This window comes from Meles meles, chromosome 11 (assembly GCF_922984935.1).
Source record: "Meles meles chromosome 11, mMelMel3.1 paternal haplotype, whole genome shotgun sequence".
NCBI classification, from domain to species: Eukaryota; Metazoa; Chordata; class Mammalia; order Carnivora; family Mustelidae; genus Meles; species Meles meles.
In genome coordinates this window covers 71,010,288-71,036,354 of record NC_060076.1, presented here as the reverse complement: position 1 = coordinate 71,036,354, position 26,067 = coordinate 71,010,288, and the positions used below count along the sequence as shown (strand labels likewise).

The 26,067-nt window shown below is 46.1% G+C and overlaps 1 protein-coding gene across 3 annotated transcripts; it reads left to right on the top strand.

Moving 5' to 3' along the window:
* Nucleotides 1-9,964: 9,964 nt before the first annotated feature.
* IDNK (IDNK gluconokinase) lies at nt 9,965-22,530 on the top strand. 3 transcript variants are annotated; one of them, XM_046023581.1, is made up of 5 exons: nt 9,965-10,072; nt 14,173-14,203; nt 14,588-14,674; nt 19,498-19,541; nt 21,851-22,530. In XM_046023581.1, the coding sequence occupies exons 1-5, from the start codon at nt 10,023-10,025 to the stop codon at nt 22,194-22,196; spliced, it is 558 nt and encodes a 185-aa protein (XP_045879537.1). In that variant the 5' UTR covers nt 9,965-10,022; the 3' UTR covers nt 22,197-22,530. The 3 variants fall into 3 exon arrangements, with proteins under 3 accessions (XP_045879537.1, XP_045879538.1, XP_045879539.1); XM_046023582.1 differs by having other exon boundaries at nt 9,976-10,076; XM_046023583.1 differs by lacking the exon at nt 14,173-14,203 and having other exon boundaries at nt 9,978-10,072.
* Nucleotides 22,531-26,067: the final 3,537 nt, after the last annotated feature.

The following is a 26,067-nucleotide window of genomic DNA, read 5'->3' as shown; positions in this document are numbered from 1 at the left end:
TTTTTTTTTTTTTTTTTTTTTTTTTGGAGAGAGAGCAAGTTGGGGGTGGGGAGGAGAGGGAAAGAGAGAATTTTTAACAGACTCCTTCACCAGCAGAGTGAGGCGGGCCTCGATCTCACAACCCTGAGATCCTGACCTGAGCCAAAATCAAGAGTCAACTGCTTAACCAACTGAGCCACCCAGGCACCCCAAACCTAACATTCCTTTTACAGAGATGGATGATGTAGAGAATTTGGGTTTCTTTTCCTTTCAGATTACTTTGTACTGAGGATGAGGAATGATTTTCACTCGAATTGCCTCAAAAAATGATTTTTTGTTTCATTTTACTGTTTTTGAATTAAGCAAGGCATCATATTTTTCAAAGACAGACATTATTTTACGATGCCAATAATGCAAAGTAAGGATTGTTTTTATCATTTCAATTGACTCCAGTGAACTGTCTTACCCATTCCTTCAGGTGCAAAATGGCTCAAGTTTTAATGCGGCGGGGGTGAAGAGGGGAAAGGCTATCAGGAGATCAGCAGAGTAAGGGACAATTATGCAAGCAACTAATTGTGAAGTTTGGCTTTTTCCCCACATTTGCTGGCTCTTCATTTGTTCAAGAATAAAATCAAGGGCATGTTGCTGGGCATATTTTCACACCATATGCAGATGCTTGTAGAACATAAAGAATGACTTTCCAGGACTGAATGAAGCCAGACTGGAGTAGGAACCCTTCTCCATGGCAACATATGTGTGACATGCGCTTGGATTACTCTCTGAATACAGCCACCAGCGAGCTCTGTCCGTCATTTCCGTGTGCTCCAACACCATCTGACAGGCGTCCAGCACCTGCTGTCAGCCTGACTCATCACCGTGAATCACTAAATCCATAGAGGTCAAGTCTAAAGAAATAAACCAATGAAGGTGTTGAACTTAACGTAATACTTCAGCTTTTCATCAAGGTGTATATAGATACCTCGTGACAGATACCAGTGTAATCCTTCCCATCGGTATGAAACCATTACCATTAATTTTTTTAAGGAGGCTCCACACTGGGCTCTACTCTGAGTTCCAGGGTGGGGCCTGAACTTATGACTCCAAGATCAAGACCTGAGCTGAAATCAAGGGTCAGACCCTTAACTGACTGAGCCATCCAGGTGCTCCAATTATCATTCATTTTTAAGGGTTCAGTTTTATGTTTATTATTTTAAAACTTGTGATCAATATACTTTTTAATTAACTGAAAATTTTGGGTCCATATGTCTCCTGAATATCCATCAGAGGTCCCACAGAGTAAAAATTCAGAATTATGACATAGAGTTTTGTACTGTATGTTCCCAAGAAACACTCATTTTCCCATGAGATGGACCAACTAAAATCATACAATGACAATTCATATTTTATCAATCCACAGAATTAAAGTAAATTTATGAATAGAATTTTCTCGACTGTATTTTTTCTTCCATACATTTTCTTTCACTTTTAGACACATGCTAATCTTGTCTATAAATAAGCATCGCCAGTAAATGATTAAAATTATCAACTAATGGGCGCCTGGGTGGCTCAGTGGGTTAAGCCACTGCCTTCGGCTCAGGTCATGATCTCAGGGTCCTGGGATCAAGTCCCGCATCGGGCTCTCTGCTTGGCAGGGAGCCTGCTTCCCCCTCTCTCTCTCTCTGCCTGCCTCTCTGCCTACTTGTGATCTCTTTCTATCAAATAAATAAATAAAATCTTTTAAAAAATTATCAACTAATAACAAAATATTTACTAATCTCTTAATTGCATAAGTTTTCTGATAGGCATCAAACATTTTTCTGCTGGTAAAGTGATTCCTAGTTGATATGACAGAAGTAAATATCAAAATACTGCAGCGTATTATATAAAAGTGCCATGATTTCTAGCTTCACTCAAAAAAAAAAAAAATTTCAGGTGCGCCTGGCTGGATCAGTGGGTTAAAGCCTCTGCCTTCGGCTGGGGTGGTGATCCCAGGGTGCTGGGATCCAGCCCTGCGTGGGGCTCTCTGCTTGGCGGGGAGCCTACTTCCTCCTCTCTCTCTCTCTCTGCCTGCCTCTCTGCCTACTTGTGGTCTCTGTCTGTCAAATAAATAAAATCTTAAAAAAAAAAATTTCAGCATATACATTAGATAAAAATCTTGGACCTCACAGGCAAAAAGAAAATACTATGAATAAAGTAATAAAAGACAAATTGGAAACTATGTTACAAACATTAGAGGCTTTTCCAACACAGTAAGGAAAAGACACAGCCAATGGAAGACGGAGGAAGGACACGAACGGGTGCGTTACTCTGAGGAAGAACTACAAATACACAGTCTGTCGTTCCTGGCACAGGAAAGAGCGCACAATATAGAGTAATGAACTAGGGCTCATTAGACTCTTCACAGCTTGCGGTAAGTATCTGCTGAGCCCACTCAATGCGTTTTTCACTCCAAATCCATGCCCACCAAGAAGCTTCTGATTAATAATTTGTTTTATCAGGTGTTTGGAACCGGAATAGGATGAGCTAAATCATAAATCACAAATGCATAAGTTAGCTCCGGGACCGATACATTAGTCTTATAGTAAAAGAAACTAACCAGCAAGGGAACTAGGGAGATGTGTAAGTGTACATACTTGCAACTAGCAGATAAATAATTCCTGGGGATCTCATGCACAGTGCAGTGATTACAGACAATACCGTATTACAAACTTCGAAGTCGCTAAGAGATAAGATCTTAATTGTTCCCACCACACAGAAGAGATGGCAATTACGTGACATGACAGAGGTGTCAGCTAAGGCTATGGTGATGATCACATTGTAATATGGAAATGTATAACTTAAACTTGCACAATGTTATATGTCAATTACATCTCAATTTTAAAAAAGAAACTAACACTTTGTAACAGATTTATAGCTAATAAAATACCTTCACATTTGTTGTGGATTGTGTTTGTATCAAAATCACTTCTCTGGGCCTAATCAACTCTGGAGCCTGATAGAAATCAATTTTACAGGGATGCCTGGGTGGCTCAGTTGGTAAATCGTCATGATCCCAGGGTTCTGGGAAGGAGTCCTGAGTGGGGGGGTCTCTGCTCAGCAGGGAGCCTGCTCCCCCCACCCCCCACCTACCTCTCTGCCTACTTGTGATCTCTGCCTGTCAAATAAATAAATAAAATCTTAAAAAAAAAAAGGTAATTAGAACAGAAGCTAATCCCCTCATCAGTAGTTAATAATCAACTCTTAAAACAGTTCTCAAAGTGAGGTCCCCCAAACCCTGTGATCCTTTGGGAACTTGACAGCTTCCCAAGATTTAATGACTTTTCTGAATAAACAAACAAAGACATTAACAGACACAACTTTCTTTTTTTTTTTTTCTTAAAGATTTTATTTATTTATTTGACAGAGATCACAAGTAGGCAGAGAGGCAGGCAGAGAGAGAGGAACAGAAGCAGTGCTCCCTGCTGAGCAGAAAGCCCGATGTGGGGCTCCATCCCAGGACTCTGGGATCACGACCTGAGCCGAAGGCAGAGGCTTTAACCCACTGAGCCACCCAGGCGTCCCAACAGACACAACTTTCTAATGAGATCGATTGTGATACAAAGGTGATGCTTAAATTTGTTGTATAGTGAAGTATGTTAATATCTGGATCATTTCCATCAGTGAATCAACATTTTCCAAATGATCAATGCACAATATTACAAAATCATGGCATGGGTAAAAGATCCATTCAAAGTATAAGGCAGGTGAAGGGATTTTAATGTAACAGAGTACAAAAAGTTCATTTGTATGGTTTCAGATTCCACATTGCAACTAGACTTTAAGAAACCCCTATATATCAAGTTTTGATATACTAAAGAATATGGGCAACTCTCTTTTTTTTAAAAGATTTTATTTATTTGACAGGCAGAGATCACAAACAGGCAGAGAGGCAGGCAGAGAGAGAGAGGGAAGCAGGCTCCCTGCTGAGCAGAGAGCCCAATGCAGGGCTTGATCCCAGGCCCCTGAGATCATGACCTGAGCTGAAGGCAAAAGGCTTAACCCACTGAGCCACCCAGGTGCCCCAATGGGCAACTCTCTTAAAAGACTTGTAAAATAGTCCCACTTCCACCCCACCCACCATCTTTTTATTTTTTTTTTTAACATGTATTTATCCATTTAAGAGAGAGAGAGAAAGCATGGGGAGGGGCACAGGGTTTTAATGTTTTATAGTTTTCAGAGGGAGAGAGTCCCCAAGCAGACTCTGGGATGAGCCCAACACGGGACCCAATCCCAGGGCCCAAGATCACAACCTGAACTGAAATCAAAAGTTGGTTATTTAACCAACTGAGCCAACCAGGAGCCCCTCACTCACCATTTCTTTCTTTCTTTCTTTCTTTCTTTCTTTCTTTCTTTCTTTCTTTTTTTTAAGATTTTATTTATTTAGCAGAGAGAGACACAGTGAGAGAAGGAACACAAGCAGAGAGAGTGGGAGAGGGAGCAGCAGGCTTCCAGCTGAGCAGGGAGCCCAGTGCAGGGTTTGATTCCAGGACCCTGGGATCATGACATGAGCCGAAGGCAGATGCTTAACCGACTGAGCCACCCAGGAGCCCCACACTCATTTCTAATGCGTGTCCATGAGAGGCCATATTTTCTTCATTTATGCCAAACAAGAACAACATTGATCAACCGCAGAAATAGGTATCCTATTAAATACTTATGTCTGTTAAGCCAGACTTGAAAGATGTTTGCAAAAATGTAAAATAATGCCACTCTTCTCATTAGTAATTATAGTTTTAGAAAATATAGATAATTTTTTAAAAATAGTTTATTTATATTAGTGTGTAATGGGTTTATTATTTTTATTTTTAAACAAATTAATAAATATTTTTTACATTTCTCAACGGTAATCTTTAATACAGTTAATACCAATAGATATCATGCCTATTCACAGAAGTTCTTTGGAGTCCTCCCTAATTTCTACGAGTGGAAGTGTCCTGAGACCAAAACCTTTCAGCACTACATCTTAATGGAAGGAATGGAGGAAGCAGAGGATTCTTCTGTCTCCGCAGATGGGCAATGGAATTCAGTCTTCCGTGGACTGCAAAGGAGGCTGTGGGTGCAGGGCAACCTGAGATCTGAGAAGAGGCCAGGAAGTTTGAGATGGTTGCTGTGGAAAACCAGGAGGGTGCTGGAAATACAGTGTGACGGTGCCCTCAGGCTTCTCTTAGGTGCCTCCTATTGGACACTCTTTCTGAGGCCAGTGGCATGTGTGCCAGGGCTTTCTTGCCTGAAGAGCTGCTTCCAGATGACCCGAGGCTGCTGGCCCTCACTGTTGTGACAAACCCAAAGCCACACTGAGATTCAAGCAGAGGTGGGCAGGGCATCTGGTCTTGTTGAGTCTAGTCATCCTAGTGGGCATGAAGTGGTATCTACAGTCATTTTAATTTGCATTTCCTTCATGGCTAATGATGTTGAACATATTTTCATGTATTTATCTCCCATTCATGTATCTTCTTCAGAAAGGTCTGTTAAGAGTTTTGTCCACTTTTTAAAAATTCTTTATTTACTTATTTATTTATTTGAGAGAGAGCAAGCAAGAGAGCAAAAGCAGCAGGAGCCACAGAGGGAGAAGGAAACCCAGGCTGCCTGCTGAGTGGGGAGCCCAACACAGGACTTGATACCAAGACCCTGAGATCATGATTTGAGCCAAAGGCAGACGTTTAACTGACTGAGCCACCCAGATGCCCCTGTTCATTTTTTCACTGGATTACTTGTCTTATTATTGAGTTGTAGTTTCCTTTATATATTCTAAATACAAGTCCCTATCAGGTGACTTGCAAAAATTTTCCATCGTTCTGTGGGTTGTCTTTTCACTTCCCTAATGGTACCTTTTCCAGCATAAAGTTTTTAATCGTGATGAAACCTAACTTGTCACTTTTTTTTCTTTTATGTCTTGTGTTTTTGGTGTCAGATCTAAGAAATCATTGCCTATTCCAAGTTCACAAAGATTTATGCTTATGTTTCCTTCTAATAGCTTTGGAGTTTTAGCTCTAACATTTAAGTCTTTGATCCATTTTGATTAAATTTTGTCTATGGTTTAGGTAGGGGTTCAACTTCATTCTTATTCATGCTGATTTCTGGTTGTCTTGACATCATCTGTTGAAAAGATGATTCTTCCCACATTGCATTTTCCTGGCAACCTTGTTGAAAATCAGTTTCCCGTGAATGTATGGATTTATTCCTAGACCATCAGATCTAGCCCATTTGTCTGGATGTGTATCCTTATGCCGATACCACATTGTTCTTTATAAACATACAGGTATAGCATGTATTGTAATTGAAAACTGTGAGTCCTCCAACTTTGTTCTTTTTCAAGATTGTTTCAAAAAAAAAAACAAAAAATGTTTCTATATCCTTTAAATTTCCATAAGAATTTTCAGATCCATGGGGCGCCTGGGTGGCTCAGTGGGTTAAGCCTCTGCCTTCAGCTCAGGTCATGATCTCAGGGTCCTGGGACCGAGCCCCACATCGGGCTCTCTGCTCCGCAGGGAGCCTGCGTCCCCCACCCTCCTATCTGCCTGCCTCTCTGCCTACTTGTGATCTCTGTCAATCTCTGTCTGTCAAATAAATAAATAGAGTCTTTAAAAAAAAAAAGAATTTTAGGATCCATTTGTCAATTTCTGTAAAGAAGCCAGCTGTAAAGAAGCCATTTTGATGGAGAGTGCACTGAATTTGTAAATCAATTTGGGGAGTATTGCCATCTTAAAAATATTACATCTTCCATACCATGAAAAGGAGATGCCTGTCTATTTATTTAGGTCCTTCATTTTTAAATAATGTTTTATAGTTTTCAGAGTACAAGTTCTATGCTTATTTTATTAAAATTTCCCCTAATTATTTTGCTCTTTTCAATGTTATTGTAAATTTTACTCTCATTTTCAGATTGTTTATTGCTAGTATATAGAAATACAATTGATTTTTGTATGTTGATCTTACAGACTTTGACCTTGTTGAACCCATTTGTTAACTTTAATAGTTCCCTGTGCATTCTTTAGAGTTCTCTATGTTACAAAATAATATCATCTGGAATTATAGTTTTTTGCATTCCTTTCCAATCTGAATGCCTCTGTTTTTCCTGTCTAACTACGCGGACTAGAACCTCTGGTAGAGCGTTGAATGGAAGTGGGGAAAGCACCCATCTTTGCTTGTTCCTCATCGCAGGGGAGACATTCAGTCTAAAGCTAAGTGGGATGTTAGCTGTGGGGCTCCATAAATGCTCTTTGTCGGGTTGAGAATTTTGTATTCCTAGTCTGGGGAGTATTTTGATAATGAAGAGATGCTGAATTTTGTCATATGCTTTTTACTGCATCAACTGAGATAACAGAAATCATTTTGTCATTGTGTAAACTTTGTTTTGGGCCTGTCAGGTGACCCTATTTAATTTATGAAGATGTGAAGCAAATACACAGCCATTATCTCCAGGAGAGCATGTAAAAGGCTACTTAGGGGATTAGCTATGATTTGGTCTGTGGAGCTCTCTGATGTATCTAAGTGTTTTTTGTTTTAAATATTATATTTATTTATTTGAGGGAGAAAGAGAGAGAACATGGGGGGGTAAGGGGCAGAGGGAAAGGGAGAAGCAGACTCCCCACTGAGCAGGGAGCCCAACAAGGGGCTCTACCCCAGGACCCTGGGGTCATGACCTGAGCTGAAGGCAGACACTTAACCAACTGAGCCACCCAAACACCTCTGCCATGCATCTATCTGAATTCCCAAATTTGCATCAGTATCACGGACTCTTCTGGAAGAGAAGAGGTACATATTTCACCTCTTCTTAATGAGACAGGTCAGATTTGTAAGGCACCTTTTATGGGAATATCTGCCCAACCCTTCATCCTATTAGCTGATTTGCTTCCCTGGGAAGTGCCTGTGTGCATTAAGAGAAAGTTTTCCCTACTCCACCTGTCTTTCTCCTGTGTCATGGGCCGCTGCATATAGGAGCTTTTCCACAGCCACCGTTTACTAGACAGTATGAGTTGTCCTCAGTATGGGGGTGATCTGGGCTTGGGTCCCTAGATAACACATGCAGGAAGCCATTCACCAACGGTCTCTTCCAGTTCCCAGGGCACCATGTGCCTTAGTTAATAAAGCAGTTCCTGCAGTAGACAGGTAGGACCTAATACCTGATCGGTGTTCAGCCTCAGGGTTGCCCATTAGTAACACGTGAGAAGCTCTGGACCATTCTCCAGAAGCCAAAACAACAACAATGAGGTGAAATTCAGCTCTCAGGGGCATCTCTGAGTTCTGCCCTGGAAGCAATCACGGGAGGATTATTTTAAGGACTTGAGAGCAGAAGTGCTGGGGTATCTTTCCTTTGCCCCATCAGATAACTCTCGTCCTTTCTCTTCCCTGCTCTATGCCTGGGAGATGGGTATGCGTGAGCCAGCTCAACAGACTCCCTAATTCTGCCTTCCACTTAGATGTGGACAGTGGGGTTTGGTCACTAGCAGAAGATCAGAAGGCAAGAGGAAGGGAGGGGAGGTCATTTATCTCTTGGTTTCCTCCTTTGGGCCAACAAGGGCTATCTGTGTCACTCTTCCCAAGGCTATTTTTCCTGTCAGTTACTGGAAACAGGATACTTCCCCTTGATGCTTTAACTGACCTTAGCTGCATCTCTGTAAGCAGTCCCTTTGTTAAATGCTTTTCAAACAACCCAACTTGAGTGGGCTGCTTCCTGCCACCACCCTGACTAGGAAAGCAAATCTGAGGTTCTAGAACATGTCTTGGGATGGAAATCATGGTGGGGGGGGGGGGCAGACTTTCTACTATTTGTTCTGCTTGAACTTTGAAAGCAATGTGAACTTTTTTTTTTTTTTTTTTGCCCAAGCCAAAAAGCAGAGCACAAGTTACAGCATTTGCTCGCTCTGTTCCCTACATACCTGAGAGCATCTGGAGGGTAATATTCATATTCCGAGTCCTGGGGAGGGTAGATGTTTAAGATAGTTTTATCAGCCATAACTGAGCCTAAGGAAGGTCACCTCCTCTCCCCCCCTCAACTTCTTCATCTGTAAATGCGTATCCAGGAACTTCCACTCCAGTTAAGTAGGAATAAAACAAAGTTAGTGCAGGGCTAATTGAAATACTCATCAGGTAAGCGATTTATGTCAGCTTCATTGTTTTCCAGGACACAGTAATATGAACTTGGGTAACAAGGGAGGTTGGGTAGAATGTCGTTAAAGGTGCTTTTAATCAAATACTTTAAATGACACATAACACACTGTTCTAAAGCAAATGAGCCCTTCAAGGGGATAGTCCTTCCCTTTAAGTAACTTACCAGAGGACAGAAGCCAGATTAAAAAGCAGAGCCATACAGCCACGACCTGTGCCACTTTGGCCCAATCTATATACGACACCAAAAGATGTCCGCCTCCTACTCTTGAAACAAAATGCCAGGTTACCATAGGCTGTCTACAGCATGATCCCAATTTCATAAAGTATTCATACCCACCTGTCCTTACCGGAGGAGGGATCATTTTAAGAACGGATGTTTACACTTATTATGACGAAAACCAAATAAATAAAATGATTTAAAAAAAAAAAAAAAGGATGGATGTTTATGCTGCACGGTGTGGGAAAGTGTGAATTTATTTTCTGCTTATTCTTTCTACAGTTAAAAAAAAAAAAAAAAGCTATCTCCATTGGTGGAGGAGGACGAGGGCGAGGCTCCCCTGCTGGGGTCTGGGGTAGGAGGACAGTAGGCGGCGAGGAGCAGGTGGAGCGGCGCGGCGGAAACCTGTCCGCTCCTGCCGCCGACTGGCTCCACTTCCCCGCCACTGCCAGGGAGCGGCGGGGAGCGCGTGCGCGGGGCGGGGCGGGGCGCGGGCTGAGGCGGAGCAACGCTGTGGGGCGGGGCGGGGCGGGGCGGGGCGGGGCGGGGCGCGGGCTGAGGTGGAGCAACGCGGTGGGGACGGGGCGGGGTGACTCCCCCCCGCTAGGTTCTCAGTGAGGAGAAGGCGGGGCGTACCGGCCGGGGAAGATCGCGGGAAGGATTCTGACTCCCGGCCATGGCGGCGCCCGGTGCGCTGCTGGTGATGGGCGTGAGCGGCTCGGGGAAGTAGGTCTGGGAGGGCGGGGGTCACGGGGGGTTGCGGGGGGCGCCCTGGAGGAGGCGGCGCGCGCGGCAGAGGCCGGAGGCGTCACCGTTCCGGGCCCGTGGGGTACGCAGGGTTCTGGGGAACCTCCAGCCTCCCTTTGCAGATGAGGAAGCTGAGGCTCGGGGCACCTGCTCTCTCTCCCCACCCTCCAACCTGCTCGCCCCGGGGCGCCGAGACCCGTTACCCAGAGAGGCTCTAGAGGCAGCCCTCTGTGAAGAAGCGCCTGCCGCGGCGCCGCCCGCCCTGGCTCGGTTGGTCCTCAGGGCCAATGTCTGGGAGCCTCTTGTCAGAAAGAGGTGGAAGGGTGCGAGGCCCAAAGCACAGAGGCGAACCTCGTCCCACTCCCACAAACCTTTGTGAGGCTGGGCAGAGGGGCAGCTCCCTCTTGCGAGCTGCTGGACTTGTGCGATGAGATTTCAGAAAGGGCATTTCACCTTCTGGTCTGTTTTCTCTGTGCTGTGATCAGCGTTTATCAGCTTTACCTGGAAGTCAGTGTTAATAAATTGAGTTCCAAAACCCCCTAAGGGTTTGCAAGGAGGACCACCCTGTGCGCCAGAGCCTCTGCTCAGCCCAGTCTGGCCATCTTGGGGGCTGGGAGCTAGACTTTGGCTTCCTGATTAGACCAAACAAAATCTAACCGTGCCCTTTACCCGAAAAGGCAGCTACTGCAGCGTTCGGCACAGGAGGCAAAAGACAAATCTTAATCAAGTGGGATATCATTAAGTTCAAAGACCTGTAGTACCCTTCTAGAATTTTCTGCACCACGACTAGCTTGTGTGGTCAAGTACATATCAAAGACTCTTGCTCCAGGTGGGAAAGTTTAGGTTTTTAAGATTACTGTGGCATTTTTATTTATTTTATTTTTTTATTTTTATTTTTTTTTAAAGATTTTATTTATTTGACAGACAGAGATCACAAGTCGGCAGAGAGGCAGGCAGAGAGAGAGGAGGAAACAGGCTCCCCGCAGAGCAGAGAGCCTGATGCCGGGCTCGATCCCAGGACCCTGGGATCATGACCTGAGCTGAAGGCAGAGGCTTTAAGCCACTGAGCCACCCAGGCGCCCCTACTGTGGCATTTTTAGCCTCATCGCTTGAGAAAGTAAAATGATTTGGGAGCCTTTGAATAAAATTAAAATAAAACATGAAGCCCGAAAATCCCTAGTTGTTGTATGCTTTGAAGAAGTTGAATGTAAGACTGCTTCTGTGCTGTGATGTAGTGGAAGTCGAGAGCCCGGGGTCTTGATTGTGCTGCTGCTGCCTGGTTGTGTGAGCTTGGGTAATTCATCTGCATTGAAGCAGATGGGGGAGTGTGTGAAACCATATAATTTATATGGTTATGATATTCATGCATTCAGTAACTATTTATAGAGCTTGATCCTGACTCCATGTCACTGATATATAATGAACAGGACAGATAAAATCCCTGCCCTCAATGAGTTTACATCTTAGTGTGGGAGGGAAACAGAGAGGGAAGTGGATAAATACATGTACACAGTGTGGTAGGCAGTGGTAGGGGCAAATAAAGGAGGGTAAGTAGAACAAAGAACAGCAGGCAGGTTGGTGAGGGAAGGCTCCTCTGAGGCAGTGGTATGTGGGCAAGACTCACAAGAAGTGAGGGACTAAGCCTGGTGGCCAGCTAGGGAAAGGGCAATGTAGGCAAAGGGAATATAGCATGGGCAAAGGCCCGGAGGCTTTGTTTCATAGTGGATTACCAGGGGATCGGTTGTGGCTGAGTGATGGGAGATGAGGTCAGAGAAACAATGAAGGTGAGGAGAAGTGGCTGTATGCTGGAGATATTCTGAAGGAAGAACCAGAAAGATGTGTCGATGGGTATGAGCGAGGGAGAAAGGTGTCAAGGATGACTTCGCAATTTTTGACTTGGGTATCCAGAAGAAGGGAGTTATTATTAACTGATGGAGAAGCAGTAGACAGAGCAGGTTTTGGGGGAAAAAACAGCATAGTTCAGTGTGGATGTGGTGAATTGCCTATCAGTCACCTGAGTGGGTTTGTCAAGTGGATGATTGGCTATCCAAGTCCAGAGTTTCAGGAGAGGAACTTTGGATATAAATGTAGGAATTCTTGGTGCACAGATATATTTAAAGACATAAGATGTTGAGATAACCAGGGGAGTGAGTAAAGATCAAGAAGTTGGCCAGGAACTGAGCCCTGGGCACTCTGACGGTTAAAGTTCTGAGTCAACTGTTGCTGAGGGACTGAGTAATAAAATGAGAATGATTATATAGATCAACAGATGTAGAACACTGAGTTCTTTGATGACTTCTGTGAGCCCTTGTTAGGGCCCTGCAGGATTTTAAATTATACGCCATTAGATATGAGAGGGGGGAAAAATGGCTCAAGAGAACAAGTCTCACACCAGAAAGATGATAGTTAAACCACTATTAAAACAATGTCAAGCATGAATTTTACTTTTTCACTATGTTTATTGCCTCCCCCTCTCCTACCTAAATGCAAGGGATCTTTTTGCTTTTTGTTTACTGCCCTCTCTGTCTAGAACAATGTCTGGCATGTAGTAGGTGCTCAAGAAATATTTGCTGACTGAATGGATGAATGAACAAATGAATGAACAGAGCTATGTGAATAGGTGGCAATGTTAGTTTCCTTTATGTTTTAACAGCCTTCGTGAAGCCACCCTCAGGTTCAGACCTTTTGAATATCTTTTGCTTTTAATCTGTGCTTCAGCCTACCACCACTGTCCTACAGTCCTTTTCAATCTCCTTGATCCTGATTTAGACTAACCTGCTTGGAGATCCCTGGGTCCCAGACCGGTTTGTAATCCTTGCTCCAACCAGTCTCCTCCGAGCCGAGCACTGTGCCAGGCGTCCTTGTCCGAGTCCATGTCAGGTCCTGCGTTCTCTGGCTTAGGAGGTTTGGATAGAGCAGTGGACAGTGGCTTTTCCTTTTCCTGCTGTCTCTGCCCGTCTACACCCTAGTCTAGTTAGCTCCTCTTTCAGCTTGTGAGTGGTTGCTGACGTGTTCATCCCTGGCTCATCTAACTTGGGCTTCAGTGTCATTTCGGTCATGCCCAGCTCTGGCTTCCCCGGCCCTGGAGTTGGTCACTGGTAGGCTGCAGTGTGTCCCCCTGTGTGAGCATCAGCACGGTGAACCTCATGGGAGAAGTTACAGCCCTTTGCAGTCCTCTGGTCACATTGGGGAGCAGGTCTCAGTTGGGAGTACACGTGTGTCTTTAACATGAGGTCTCCTCGAGGCCTTCTTCACAAAAGAGACAGGACCCTTGAATCCAGCTAGAATGTAAGCAGGGTTTTGTTTTTATTGTTTTTGTTTTCGTTATCTTCATATCCTGGGGACTAGCTGGTGCTCAGTAAGTACTGGCTGAGTGAAACGAGAAGTGAGTGGGTACGTGTAGCTCGGTTCCCCCATTTTGGAGGTGAGAAAACAGGTGTAGAGGGAAAGGTGACTGGCATGGAGGCACGTGGCCAGGCAGTGGCCACATGGAGACTGTAGCCAGCTGTTAGGTACTGGGACCCAAGCCCTTTGCACCGAGTGCTGCGCACTGGGGGAACACCACGTCCTCACCACACACATCGCACAGACACCATTTCCCTCCCAGGCTGACTTCTCATTCCGAACTTCATTTTAGTTTTTAAGAAGCCCCAGGCAAGGTGGTAATGCTTGTATGAGTTCCTTGAACCTTGTGCTGGGAGGTTAAACCTGTCAGACCTCCATCAGTACCCTCAGTAAAATCTCATCTCTCGTCAGCTCTTTTTCCCCCCAAAACATAATGATCTCTAGAACAGGGACCAAAAAACTTCAGAAAGAACTTCAGAAGTTTAGTGAGATCTCATATATTGCTTTTTGGGAAGGAAAATTAGTGGTAATTCAGTAACTATTTAAATTCGTGGAGAACACGGACATGTTCTTGACTCTAGGCCTGACAGCATTACTGTCCCTGCTTGAGTATCATGAAATTACTGGGTTTCAACATGGCGCAGTGGCTGCTGTCTCCCAGGGCACCCTGCATGGTAGGGGGCATGCAGGGGTTGGGAAGGGCCGTCACTTGAACCTCTGTGTCCTCTCCACAGATCAACCGTGGGCGCCCTGCTGGCCTCCGAGGTAACCTGTTCTGATGCCTCCCAATGACGAGTCCCACGGCACTGTCTCTTTGCTTCTCTCCCTTGGTGCACTTTCGTTCTGGCCCATAGTGGTTTGTAAAACTCGCCATGGGTGTGGCTTGTGAACCCCAGTGGAGCAGTCTTGGTTTACATCTTGGTGATGACCAAGAGTGATGAATGAAGGAGCAGCAGCCCAGTGAGCAGGGACAGGGATGTGGCATGACAGCCTCCCTGCTCCCGCGTCGAGGGTGGCTGATGGAGGGAGGGGGACCACAAGGGGAGGGGAGATGGGGGAGGGGTGGTCCCAGGCTGCCCATTTCCACACCTGCCCCGTAGTGTCAGTAATGGTGGTTGTCATCTACACCCTTTCACTTTGTTCTTAAAGCTGGGATGGAAATTCTATGATGCGGATGACTATCACCCAGAGGAAAACCGAACGAAGATGGGAAAAGGGATCCCCCTGAATGACCAGGTAACATTTGCTGACTGTTTCCAACCCAGACGCTCCGGCTGGGAGCCGCAGGTGGGGCTCTCCCAGCACGTGGTGTAGGAGACTTCCTGCCCGAGAGGACTCGTACACAGCACTCCAAAGCCAGGCACCCGCGGTCCTGCACGTGGTCAGCTTTGGCCCTGAACTGCTCTCTGAACACAGAGCTAAGAGTCACCCCACCCCATCCCCGCTTGGGCAGGGCCTGCCAGGACACTTCGCTGCAGGCTTTTAATCTGCAGGACGTAATTCTAGAGATTCTGCCTTCCTCCTCCTCCCCACACCTTTCAGCTGCCGCCAGCACCTCACCACCACCCCAAAGCCAGAAGGATCGTTACAGATTCAAATCTAGCCCTCTGGAAGTGTCCCATCCATCTCAGGGTCAAGACCAAACAGCCCAAGGCCTCAACATGCCCCACTCCACTCTCTTCGGGTACCCTCCCTCCCTCTCTCCACCAGAGCCACCCTGGCCCCGTCAGTCACTCCTGCTGCCCCGCTGCTCCCCACAGGCCTTTGCATCTGCTGGTCCCACTGTCTGAAGGGCACTTCTGTCCCCTCACTTCTGAAATGCACCCTGCTCCTATCCACAGCTCAGCTCCTGTGCCACTTAGGGAAGCCCCCCTGGGCCTACTGAAGTAAAACCTCCTGTAATAAATTCTCACAGCACCGCAGCCCACACAGCCCGGGTCCCAGCTGCAAGCTGGCATTTGATGGTGTGAGAATTTGATTAGTATTTATCTCTGCAACCCGATTCTACTTATGAAAGAGCAAGAACTGTGGCCTTTCTGATGACCATTATATATCCCCAGGGCTGGCCGCACATTCAACATCAGAAGATACCTGTGACTCAGTCGTAAGTGCAGGAATGAAGAGCACCTCACTCCTTATGCACTGTCATGGGACCACTTCCTAAGGGTCCCTCCCAAAACACAGGTGCAAACTGGACTCGCTGGCGTAACTCGCCGTAGCTCAGGGGAGGGGTAAGGGCTGGGGCGTCCAAAGGGCAGGAACAGAGTGGAACTGGCCGAAGACCAATGCTGTGGTTGCCACTCTAAGTGACCTCGGTCCCAGCTGTACTGAGCGGGCTCACTCTTGTCCTCTTATCCGGCCTCCAGGGACTGGAGTCCCCCACCATCACTAGGTCTAGTTCTAGGGACTCTGAGCATACACCTGTCTCTGTTTCAGGGAGGATGGCTTGAGCTGGCCAAGATTCAGACTTTGAACCATCAAAATTAAGTTTGCGACATTTGACTTTAGGGGACAGAAGGAGGGAACCATAAAAGAGATACAGAATAGTAACTGGAGCATAATAATGACATTATGGTAGAGATAAAGACATAGTGCAGATAGCCTGGCTCCACCACGAAGCCTGTGTGCCCTTTGGCCAATGGCTTAGTCTCTCTGTGCCTCCTTTTCCTCCTGTGAAGCAGGGATATTAAGAGGACCCATTTCATTGGGTGCTTTGGAAGATTAAATGAGATACTACTAAAAAAAATATGCACAGTGAAGTACCCAAAGCATTCAGTAAATATAACTTACCGTTGTCGTTAATGTATCTATGCGTACATGTATGCATCACATAAACCGTTTCTACTGAGTTTGTAAATGTGACCGTGCCAGGGTTTTCTCCTTGGTGAGTGCAAATAAAAGTTAGTTTATGTGCTGCCGAAGCGAGCACAAGTGCAAATAAAAGTTAAAGAACGAGGTAAAGCAACCCAAATGGATGGAGTTTTCAAATGACCTTTAAACACCCTCCTGTTCACACGCGAGGCTTGTTAAGTGGGCAGTCTGGATGGGGGGAAGGGTAGAGTTCAGAAAAGGAATTTATTGTACGGAAGAAAAGGTTATCGGTTACTGGAGGAAACATAATGAGTCACTAAATATATTGAGGAGAAACTGTACAGGTTAGCCAGACTTCAGACTTTCTCCCTTCCGGGGAGAGAAAGAGCTAGAATGGCAGACGGTTGACGTTCGTGAGGAGAACTCAGAGTGAAGGTGTGGATCACAGCTGCACTGGCACCGGGGGCCCCTCTAGCAACAGTTCTGCGTGTCTCCCCACGCCCCCGCCAGGATCCTGTGAGGAGGCCCCAGTGGAAAGTCTGAGGCAGGGGTACTGCCTCCTCTGGGGAAGGCTTGGGGAGGGTTTCGTGCTCAGAGGGCTGAAGTTTGAAGACAGAGAACCTGTGCTGAATATTCCAGGGGCTCCTTCAGGCTATTTAAATGTAAATGAACATAAACTAAACTGTAAACCCCAGTTCTGGGGTTACACGGCCCAAGTGTTCAGTTGCTACACGGGGCCCGTGGCTACCACCCAGAAGGTACAGAGAACACGCCCATCATGACAGGACCCTCTAGTGGATATGGCACTCAGGCTGTGAGGGGGTATTTGTGTGGTGATGATGATGATAAAGGATCTGCAAGCTGCCAGCGTTCCCCCACCCCGCGCCAGGTCCATGCTGTCCCAGCAGCCCGCAGTGACACTGACGCAGACTTCAGTCTGCTGGATGAGGGGGTTTTGGTCAGAAATTTTCCTGATTATCAATGTAACACTTGCCCTGTATAGAAAACTTGGGAAGTACTGGAAACTCTTTTTACAGAATATATCACTCTTGGCTTTATTTTTTTAAATACCTACAAATTTTACAGTTTGAATTATAGAGGTTTTTTTCCTCTCTTTTTTGGGGTCTATATTCTCTTGACATGTGTTCTTTCCTCTGTAGTCTCAAGTTCATTTTTGCACCAGGTAAACACTGGGCCCTGGCCACTGCTCTTCCCCACCCGCTCCTTCCTTCTGCTCCGTCCGCCTCCCCCAGCAGTGCTGGGCCTACTTGGGCTCCCAAGTTGTCCCTCTGAGCTCCAACTCCCTCTCCCTTTAACCATCCCCTTCCAGAAGACACTTCATGTCTATAGATGTTTCTTTCACATCACTAAAACCAGAGGCCCAGGAATCTTTCTCTGCCCTTTTGATGTTCTGATTGAACTCCTGCTAGAACATTTGTTGTGCCCACTACCTCCAGCACTGGGCTCAGGGCAGGGGACACCCATCAGGAAGGAGATGACCTTGAATGTCAGACCCAGCAGGCAGAGATGCTCATTTGGGTTATGCTGTTTCCTCTTCTCTTTCCCCTAAGTTTCTTTCTGTGTGTCTGACTTTCGTAATTTATCCTATCATCTGTAGTAACCACTCACAGAGTTGAGTGAATATGCTTTAGTATCTCCTAGTTCCAATTTCTGCTTTTGTGAAGAAGAAATCTCAGTCACTCCCTTTTGTCACAAATGTGAACACAAAATTGAAGTTCTTGCCTCCAAGTCTTAATACGCTTAGAGTAAAGCCCAACCTTTCTTAGCAGGTCACTCAAGTTCTTGACCACCTAGTCGAGGCAGTTTCTCCTGACCTTCCTCACTGCCAACTGCACACTGTTCACCAGGGCTAAGAAGCATCTGCTTCACACATTTACTCAAGAGTCCCTGTACACATCTTTAACACTCCCAGTCTTGGATTGTGCCCTCCCCTCTATTTAGAAATGTACAACAAAAGTGCTGTCAACCAAAACTTATGGGATGCCTTTGAAACATTACTTAGAAGGAAATCTATGGCCTCTGGAAGCATTTCTAGAAAAATAACAAGAATGGAAAGTAATGAGCTAAATGTTCAAGTAGGGAAAAACAATAAACAAAAAGGAATATGTAGGAAAAAAATAGGGGGTGCCTGGGTGGCTCAGTGGGATAAAGCCTCTGCCTTCGGCTCGGGTCATGATCTCAGGGTCCTGGGACCAAGCCCCACATCGGGCTCTCTGCTGGGCGGGGAGCCTGCTTCCTCCTCTCTGCCGGCCTCTCTGCCTACTTGTGATCTGTCTGTCAAATAAATAAATAAATAAATCTAAAAAAAAGAAAAAAGAAATGGATGCTGAAATTAATGGAATAATAGCTGTTTGAAAAATAAAAATAGACAAGTATCTAATAAGACTGATCAAGAGTGGAAAGAAAGCACAATTGAGAGTAGGAATGAAAAGAGGGCTCTGAACAAACTGGTGATGTTTGTAAATTTAAAGACTTAAATTGTAAATTTGAAGACTTAAAGACTTAAAAAACAATTTCTTAGAAAAATGTAAATTACTGTGGGGGAAATGGGCTTGGATGGCAGTGACTGATGGCAGAGACTACTCTGCTTTTCCCCCCAAATGGGAATACGACCTTGCCGATGCTGCATCTGGCTTAAGAATCAGGAGGGTCCTGAGATCTAACTGTATGTGTGATCTCGTCCTGCTCTCTCAGATACCAAAACTGAATCAAGAATAGAAAATCTGAACATGACATAATGCTTTTTTAAAAAAGCTGAATCCATAATCCAAGATCTCCCTGCAGAAAAGGCCCCAGGCCCAGATGGTTTTTCAGATGAGTTCTGGTCAGCTTGGACTGCTGTAACAAAAATATCACAGGCTGGGGGCTTAACCAAGAGACATTCAGTTCTCACAGTTCTAGAGGCTGGAAGTACAAGATGAGGACGCCAGCATGGTCAGGGTCTTGTGAGGGTCCGCTCCCTGGCTTGCAGGTGGGGGAGAGGAGCAGTTACAGCACAGGAGGGCGAGCACACGTTAGCTTCCCGTCTCTTCTTCAAGGGCGCTATTCCCATCCTAATGTTCCTGTGCTTAACTGCCCAGAGACTTGACCCCACAGCCTTGTCACGGCCTACTTCTCAAAACCACAAAGATTTCTCTGGACTGTAACACTGATGAACACGATTAACTGTGTTTCTGTACAAATAAAAAATACCTGGGAAAGTCACTTTGTGTCTGCTTTAATTTCAGGACAGGATACCATGGCTCTGCGACTTACATGACATTTTACTAAGGTAAGAGAGCATCAGGCCTTCACCTAAGCCTATGAGTAAAGAAAACTCATCAGAAAGTAGAGGCAAGGGGCTCCTGGGTGGCTCAGTGGGTTGAAGCCTCTGCCTTCGGCTTGGGTCATGGTCCCGGGGTCCTGGGATCGAGCCCTGCATCAGGGTCTCTGCTCAGCAGGGAGTCTGCTTCCCCCTCTCTCTCTGCCTGCCTCTCTGCCTACTTGTGATCTCTGTCTGTCAAATAAATAAATAAAATCTTAAAAAAAAAAAAAAGTAGAGGCAAGGGGCGCCTGGGTGGCTCAGTGGGTTAAGCCTCTGCCTTCGGCTCATGTCATGATCCTAGGGTCCTGGGATTGAGCCCCACATCGGGCTCTCTACTCAGCAGGGAGTTTGCTTCCCCTTCTCTGTCTGTCTGCCTCTCTGCCTGCCTGTGATCTCTCTGTGTGTCAAGTAAATAAATAAAATCTAAAAAAAAAAAAGGCAAAAAATACATTCTTGAAATCACAACTGGCTGATGGTAAAGGATCACAGAAATGGAGTGCACTTCTATCAAGTAACCAACAATGATTTAAATCAGCCAGAACCCACGTTTAATTTAGTTGGGTTCTGGAAATGAACTGCCTAGACAGCTCCGCAATTATCATCTGGGAATCTTGGTCAGCCATTTGGCTTCCATAAGTCTGTTTCTTCTTTGAAAATGGGGGTGTAGTTCCTATTCACAGAATATTGTGAGAATTAGTGAGACAGGGTATGGGAGGCACTCAGAACGGTATTGAAAATATCATAAGTGCTGGAAAGGTGGTAACCAATGACACCACTGACTGTTCTAGTCACATCTTTGTCTCTACCTCTTACCCCAGCTCCAAGCTGTGGCAACCAGGGAAGACCTGGGGTCATTTGTAAGTGAACAGATAATCAGTCACCAGAATTGGGAGTCCCAAACTGTCCTGCTCTGTATCATGCCTCTGAGCAAATGAGGTCCCCTCCACCCATCTGAGGAACTGACCCCTGGGAATCCTGGTTGGGATGTGGAGGAGGATAGAGAAAAGGCAGGGAATGGCTTATAAATCTTGTTTCTAAATGAAGATGACATTTCTTATGTTATAAATCTAAAGCCATTTGCACCATATGCAATTAAAATATACTTAAGATTTAAAATTCAGTTTACTTTGTCACACGCACTGACATAGCTGGCAACCTTGTCTTTGCATAGGCTTTGAGTTTAGGGTTTCAAGGTTTGAGAACTCCTACCCAAGTGGGTCTTAACATAAGTAGACTAGATCAAATACACTGACCTGTGATAGAAGCAGAAGTTAAGATCCTCCGGAAAGCAGCGATCAGACATCCAGACCCAGAATAAACGAGCTCTCAACCATGGCCTCTGGGAAGAGCCAGACGGCCCAGGTACGTAAGTTCGCTGCTGCTGATGCACTCCATCCACTGGATCTCAAGTGTACATTGTCCGTAGAGCAAAGGCAGACACCTGCAGAATTCTCAGTTCTAAAACAAACATTCTACCAAAGTACCCAAGCCAGAGTTTTATCCTTCACCTCTTTACTTGAGTCCCTTCCCAGCCAGAAGATGGCTGCCTCTCCTGACCATGAACAGGGGCACACAGCAGCTGGGTGGGAGAGGGGGCTCACTTACTTGGGCAGTCTCGGGGCACACTGGTTTCCCTTTGTGCTGCCCAGTCACGCTGCCTCTATTTCTGGCTCAGGTTTTTTCTTAGCATATCCCTGGACGCTTCTTATATCTTGTTCCCCTTGACCACAGACAGTCTGATATTCCCCTTTTCACCTGCTTTCTCCAGCTCTGCACTGGTAAATTCACCAGCCTCCCAGCATATTGTAGAGTAGGAAGGGGGAGAAGCCAGTTGAGTTTCAAATCACGGAACACCTGTGGAAAACCTGAGCCAAGGTGTGTGGGGCACAGGCATCTACCAGCAGCCACCCATGTCCACCTGCGGTGGCCACATCTACATTTGCAGGAGCAGAGCTGACACCTACCAAGAACTTCCTGTGTACTGGGCATGTTGCCCAACTCTTCCTCACAAGTCTACCAACAGACGCTCTAAGGGGCGCCATTTAAGAGATGAAGTGATGCTCAGGGAGGTAAATACCTTGCCCAAGACAGCTCAGTTCACTAGTGGAAGGAAGATCTTTGCCTTAAAGCCAGGACTGCCTGATACCAGACCACCATTTTGTAATGCCTTCACTGGTAGAGGAGTAGGACCGGTCTTCATCCTAGAATCCAGCACCAGTTATTCCAAATGTCCGCATTCCTTAGTCCCACTCCCCCCCCCCCCTTTTTTTTAACAGAGATGTAGCCTCTGGGCAGCATGTGGTTCTAGCCTGTTCGGCTCTGAAGAAAGCGTACAGAGACATCTTAATACGAGGAAAAGATGGTGCATCCGCAAAGTGTGATGAGACGGGGAAGGACAAACACCCAGCTGAAGTGAAGCTCCTCGTGGTCCATTTGAGTGGGTCGTATGAGGTCATCTCTGGGCGTTTACTCAAGAGAAAAGGACACTTTATGCCCCCTGAGTTACTGGAGTCCCAGTTCGAAACTCTGGAGCCCCCATCGGCTCCAGAGAATTTCATCCAAATCAGTGTGGACAAAGATCTTTCAGAGATAATTGCTATAATCATGGAAACTCTAAAATGAAAATCGCTTCAGATCGGGGGTCCAGAACAATCAAGCAGACATTTCTATCCCATCCCAAACTATGTTTCTACTGTTTTTGCCAGTATTCTAAATTCTTGGGGTGAACAAATCCTAGTGTACTGAACTCTACTTGTCTGGGTATATTTTTAGGCATTTGTGCTCTGGCACATCGGGAGGAGACAGGAGGGCACTTTGAAAGTAAAGCTTCGAGGTACCTGGGTGGCTCAGTGGGTAAGCCTCTGCCTTCAGCTCAGGTCATGGTCTCAGGGTCCTGGTGGTTTGGGCCACTGCCTTCGGCTTGGGTCATGGTCTCGGGGTCCTGGGATCGAGTCCCGCATCGGGCTCTCTGCTCGGCGGGGAGCCTGCTTCCCTCTCACTCTCTCTGCCTGCCTCTGCCTACTTGTGATCTCTCTCTGTCAAATAAATAAATAAAATCTTTAAAAAGAAAAAAAAAGACTAAAAAAAAAAAGTAAAGCTTCAGTAGAAATTCAAATTCCTATGACCTAATCAGATGATCAGAGGGAATTCTATAATCAATGCTATAAATCACCTCATTTACAACATCCTCGATCATGCTTATATATGAACAAATAAATGGAACTTGGCTATCCTTGGCATCCCCTGGAAATTGGTCAAAGGAGTAGAAACGTGTATAACGTGTAAACGTGTGTAAAACTGACCACTCACCAGCAAGTACTAAACCTCTCTCCTTGGATCATCTCAAGATAAATAACAAGTACATATAGTACATGGATATAAAGAATGGCAAAGGTGGAACTTTAGTGGATGAGGCCTGGGACTCACTGACCCAACTGTCCCCACTCATTTTACGGAGACCCCCGAGACCAGGCTGGGGTCAGCCACCAACCTCTCTGCTGCAAAAGCCGTCAGCAGTGGACTCTAGGATAAGGAAAGAACACCAGAGCTGCTCTGGCCCAGATGTGAAATGAACCTTCCCACCAGGCAGCAGGGTGCCAGGGGCAGCTGGGCTGGGTGAGGCTGTGCAGGAGGTCGGAGGCCTGGGTTTCAGCCCTTCCCCCAGAGGCTCCAGAAAGGGACTTCCTTATCCTTCTATCCTAACCAAGGTCCTGGAATGCAGCTACTCTGCGGGGCCACTGATTCGCCCAGAGAGTGAGTTTTGGAACCAATTACCCATTTCTTCCCACCAGGACAGGCAGCCTGTCTTGGGAACTACAAAGAGAATACGTGCCAGGGGTGCCAGGGGAGTGAGAGGGCCCTTGTGGATAGACAGACCTTGCTTAAGGAAACATGAAACCTCAGATTTTCCTCTCTGCCAGGAGATTTGAGAGGCATCTCCTGTCTGGCTGCAGTCTACATCAGCCCTCACTACTCGGGGTCCAAGCCCTCAAGTTGACCAGTCCCACAGACTCAGGCTGGCCGATAGTCACCCCAGACACACAGGAGGGACTCAGGCCACAGTACTCAGTGAGTCTGGACTGAATACCATCTTGGGCACTCTGCAGCGTCTGTGGACCTGTAATGGGACACAGAGCTCCAGCTCTCAGGTGGCTTAGGTCAGGGTGGAAAGACAGGGCATCTAACATCCTCTGGCATGGGCTAGAGTTCTCAGCAAAGGCTGTTGCTCACAAAAAAGAACTGAGTTTCACCCCCCTGGACTGTCCCGTAGGACCTGGTGAACAAGCTTGCTTATAATTATAAGAGCACAAGCTATTTTATGCATAAATAAAAATGTTTTTGCAGTTGCAAGATACATGAAATTTCCGAGAGTACCAAAAAGGAACAACTGTATTCTTTTTTAATTTTACCAGAGTTGTTTACCATTTCAGAGAATCATGGTGTGCTTCTCCGTCAGGAATGTAACACCCCTACATCAACCTGCGATTGAAAGTCTTCATTCACAGTGATCAGCCCATAGGCACAAGCACCCAGCTGCTCCACGGTGTTGGTCTGGAGCAACTATGTCTTGAGTGTTACATACTGAAACTCATTAGTTTATCACAAGTTACTTTTCCCTTTTCTCCTTTACAGCAAAGTTATCCTATTTACTATTTGCTGGGGTAAATTTTATTAGCCATCGGTTTCACTTCAGGTGGAAGCAGGACATCAGAAAATAGTTGTTAAAAGTAGAAGCATCGGGGCGCCTGGGTGGCTCAGTGGGTTAAAGCCTCTGCCTTCGGCTCGGGTCATGATTCCAGGGTCCTGGGATCGAGCCCCACATCGGGCTCTCTGCTCAGCAGGGAGCCTGCTTCCTCCTCTCTCTCTCTGCCTGCCTCTCTGCCTACTTGTGATCTGTCTGTCAAATAAATAAAATCTTCAAAAAAAAAAAAAAATAGAAGCATCGAATCTCCTGGGGTTGGGAACCACTGCTCAAATCTTCCCAAGATGGACCCAGGGAGGCCAGGGTGTGCGACCATACTGCCCTCTGGTGGCCCTCGGGAACACCGCAAGCACAAACGGCTCTCCCAGCCCTGGAGAACACCATCATGCAGGCAGCCAGCCATGGGTTCTGTGCCTGGGTCCCCTGGCAGTGGAATGCGGCTCCGCACTCAGCCCTGACCATACCCTTGCTCAGCCTCTATGACCTGCGAAGAAGTGGAGAGTGAGACCTGTTTGCTGTGACTCAAAATAGATGCCAATGATTTTCTCCACCTTGCATGTATCACTTAATGACCCACTCTGGCAGGAATTCTCCATCTGGCCCCCCACTCCAGTCCCCACTACAGGAGGAGGTTCAACACTTTTCTTTCCCATAAAACACCGTCCGCCTCGAAGAGTTGTGGCAACTGAGAGAGTACACGCATGGTGAGACCAACCGATACAACAAATGCAAGCTCTTGTTAAAATTGTCACCCTGGGGTGTCTGAGGTGATGTGGTCACAGGACCAACTCCCACTCCTCTGCCTTCCCGACTGTGGAGGAGATTATGAACCCTGGCCAAGTATGTAAATCTTAAGTCTTTGGGCTCTAACAGGTCTTCCTTCTTAACTACTGCCAATGTGCTTCCATGCCTGCCCAGCCTGGGGGCCTGACCTGACTCAGACATCTGCTGTCCACCAGCTCTGAATCAGAAGCCGGAAGAGGCTGAGCTCCAGGTACAACACTGCCACACATTCATGGGGTAACCATGGGCAGGGCACCACTACAGGATGTCCCCACCAGGTGCTCCAAAGGTCCAGAATTGTCAGGCCAGGCCTCTCTAGAGACTGCTCTGATGATCAAACTATCTTTCAGTGGATGGGAGTTCAAGAACGGAGAAATTAAAACAGGCTGGCCCTAATCAAAGATACCATCAACCAGATTTTGATTTCTGAAACTTACCATACAAGTTTATTCTCCCATCATTGAACAGCAAATCTCTATGTTCAAAAATAATTGAAACTGAAGTATTAACTCTTGTTATGGGCACTATGAATGCCAGCAATTACCAAGGAGTAGACAACTAGATATCTAGCCTACAAGTTGTGTTGGGCCTTAATGTAGGGAGGTGTTTCTCAACACTTACAGAATCTTGGTGTAAAGTACAGCCTGTTGCTGATGTCCAGACAATCTTCAATCCCTCCAGTGGAGTTTTCCCCAGTGGCCTTAGATCCTACAGAAACTGAATTTCACTTTCTAGGTTAAAGATGTAAAGTCATGGGCCATCACTCGGGAGGACCCAAGACCTAATACTGAATATGTCTTAACACATAGCTCAACTAAGGATCCAGTTAGGGGAAAATGTCCCAAAACCATGACAGTCAGTGGTAGGACCTGCACATTTGAATGCCCAGAGGGCCTAAGCAAAAACAATAATGGTAGGATACAGCAGACATTGGGGAATGACGAGGACTATGGCACAATAGAAAATGTATGCATTATCTAAAAAGGGCAGCCACTACTCACCCCCCAA

Excerpts from the sequence above, each read along its gene's own strand:
- IDNK (XM_046023581.1), top strand. The coding sequence starts at position 10,023 with ATGGCGGCGCCCGGTGCGCTGCTGGTGATGGGCGTGAGCGGCTCGGGG. Across the intron at positions 14,204-14,587 it reads GCGCCCTGCTGGCCTCCGAG|CTGGGATGGAAATTCTATGA; the intron begins GTAACCTGTTCT and ends TTGTTCTTAAAG. Across the intron at positions 14,675-19,497 it reads GGATCCCCCTGAATGACCAG|GACAGGATACCATGGCTCTG; the intron begins GTAACATTTGCT and ends CTTTAATTTCAG.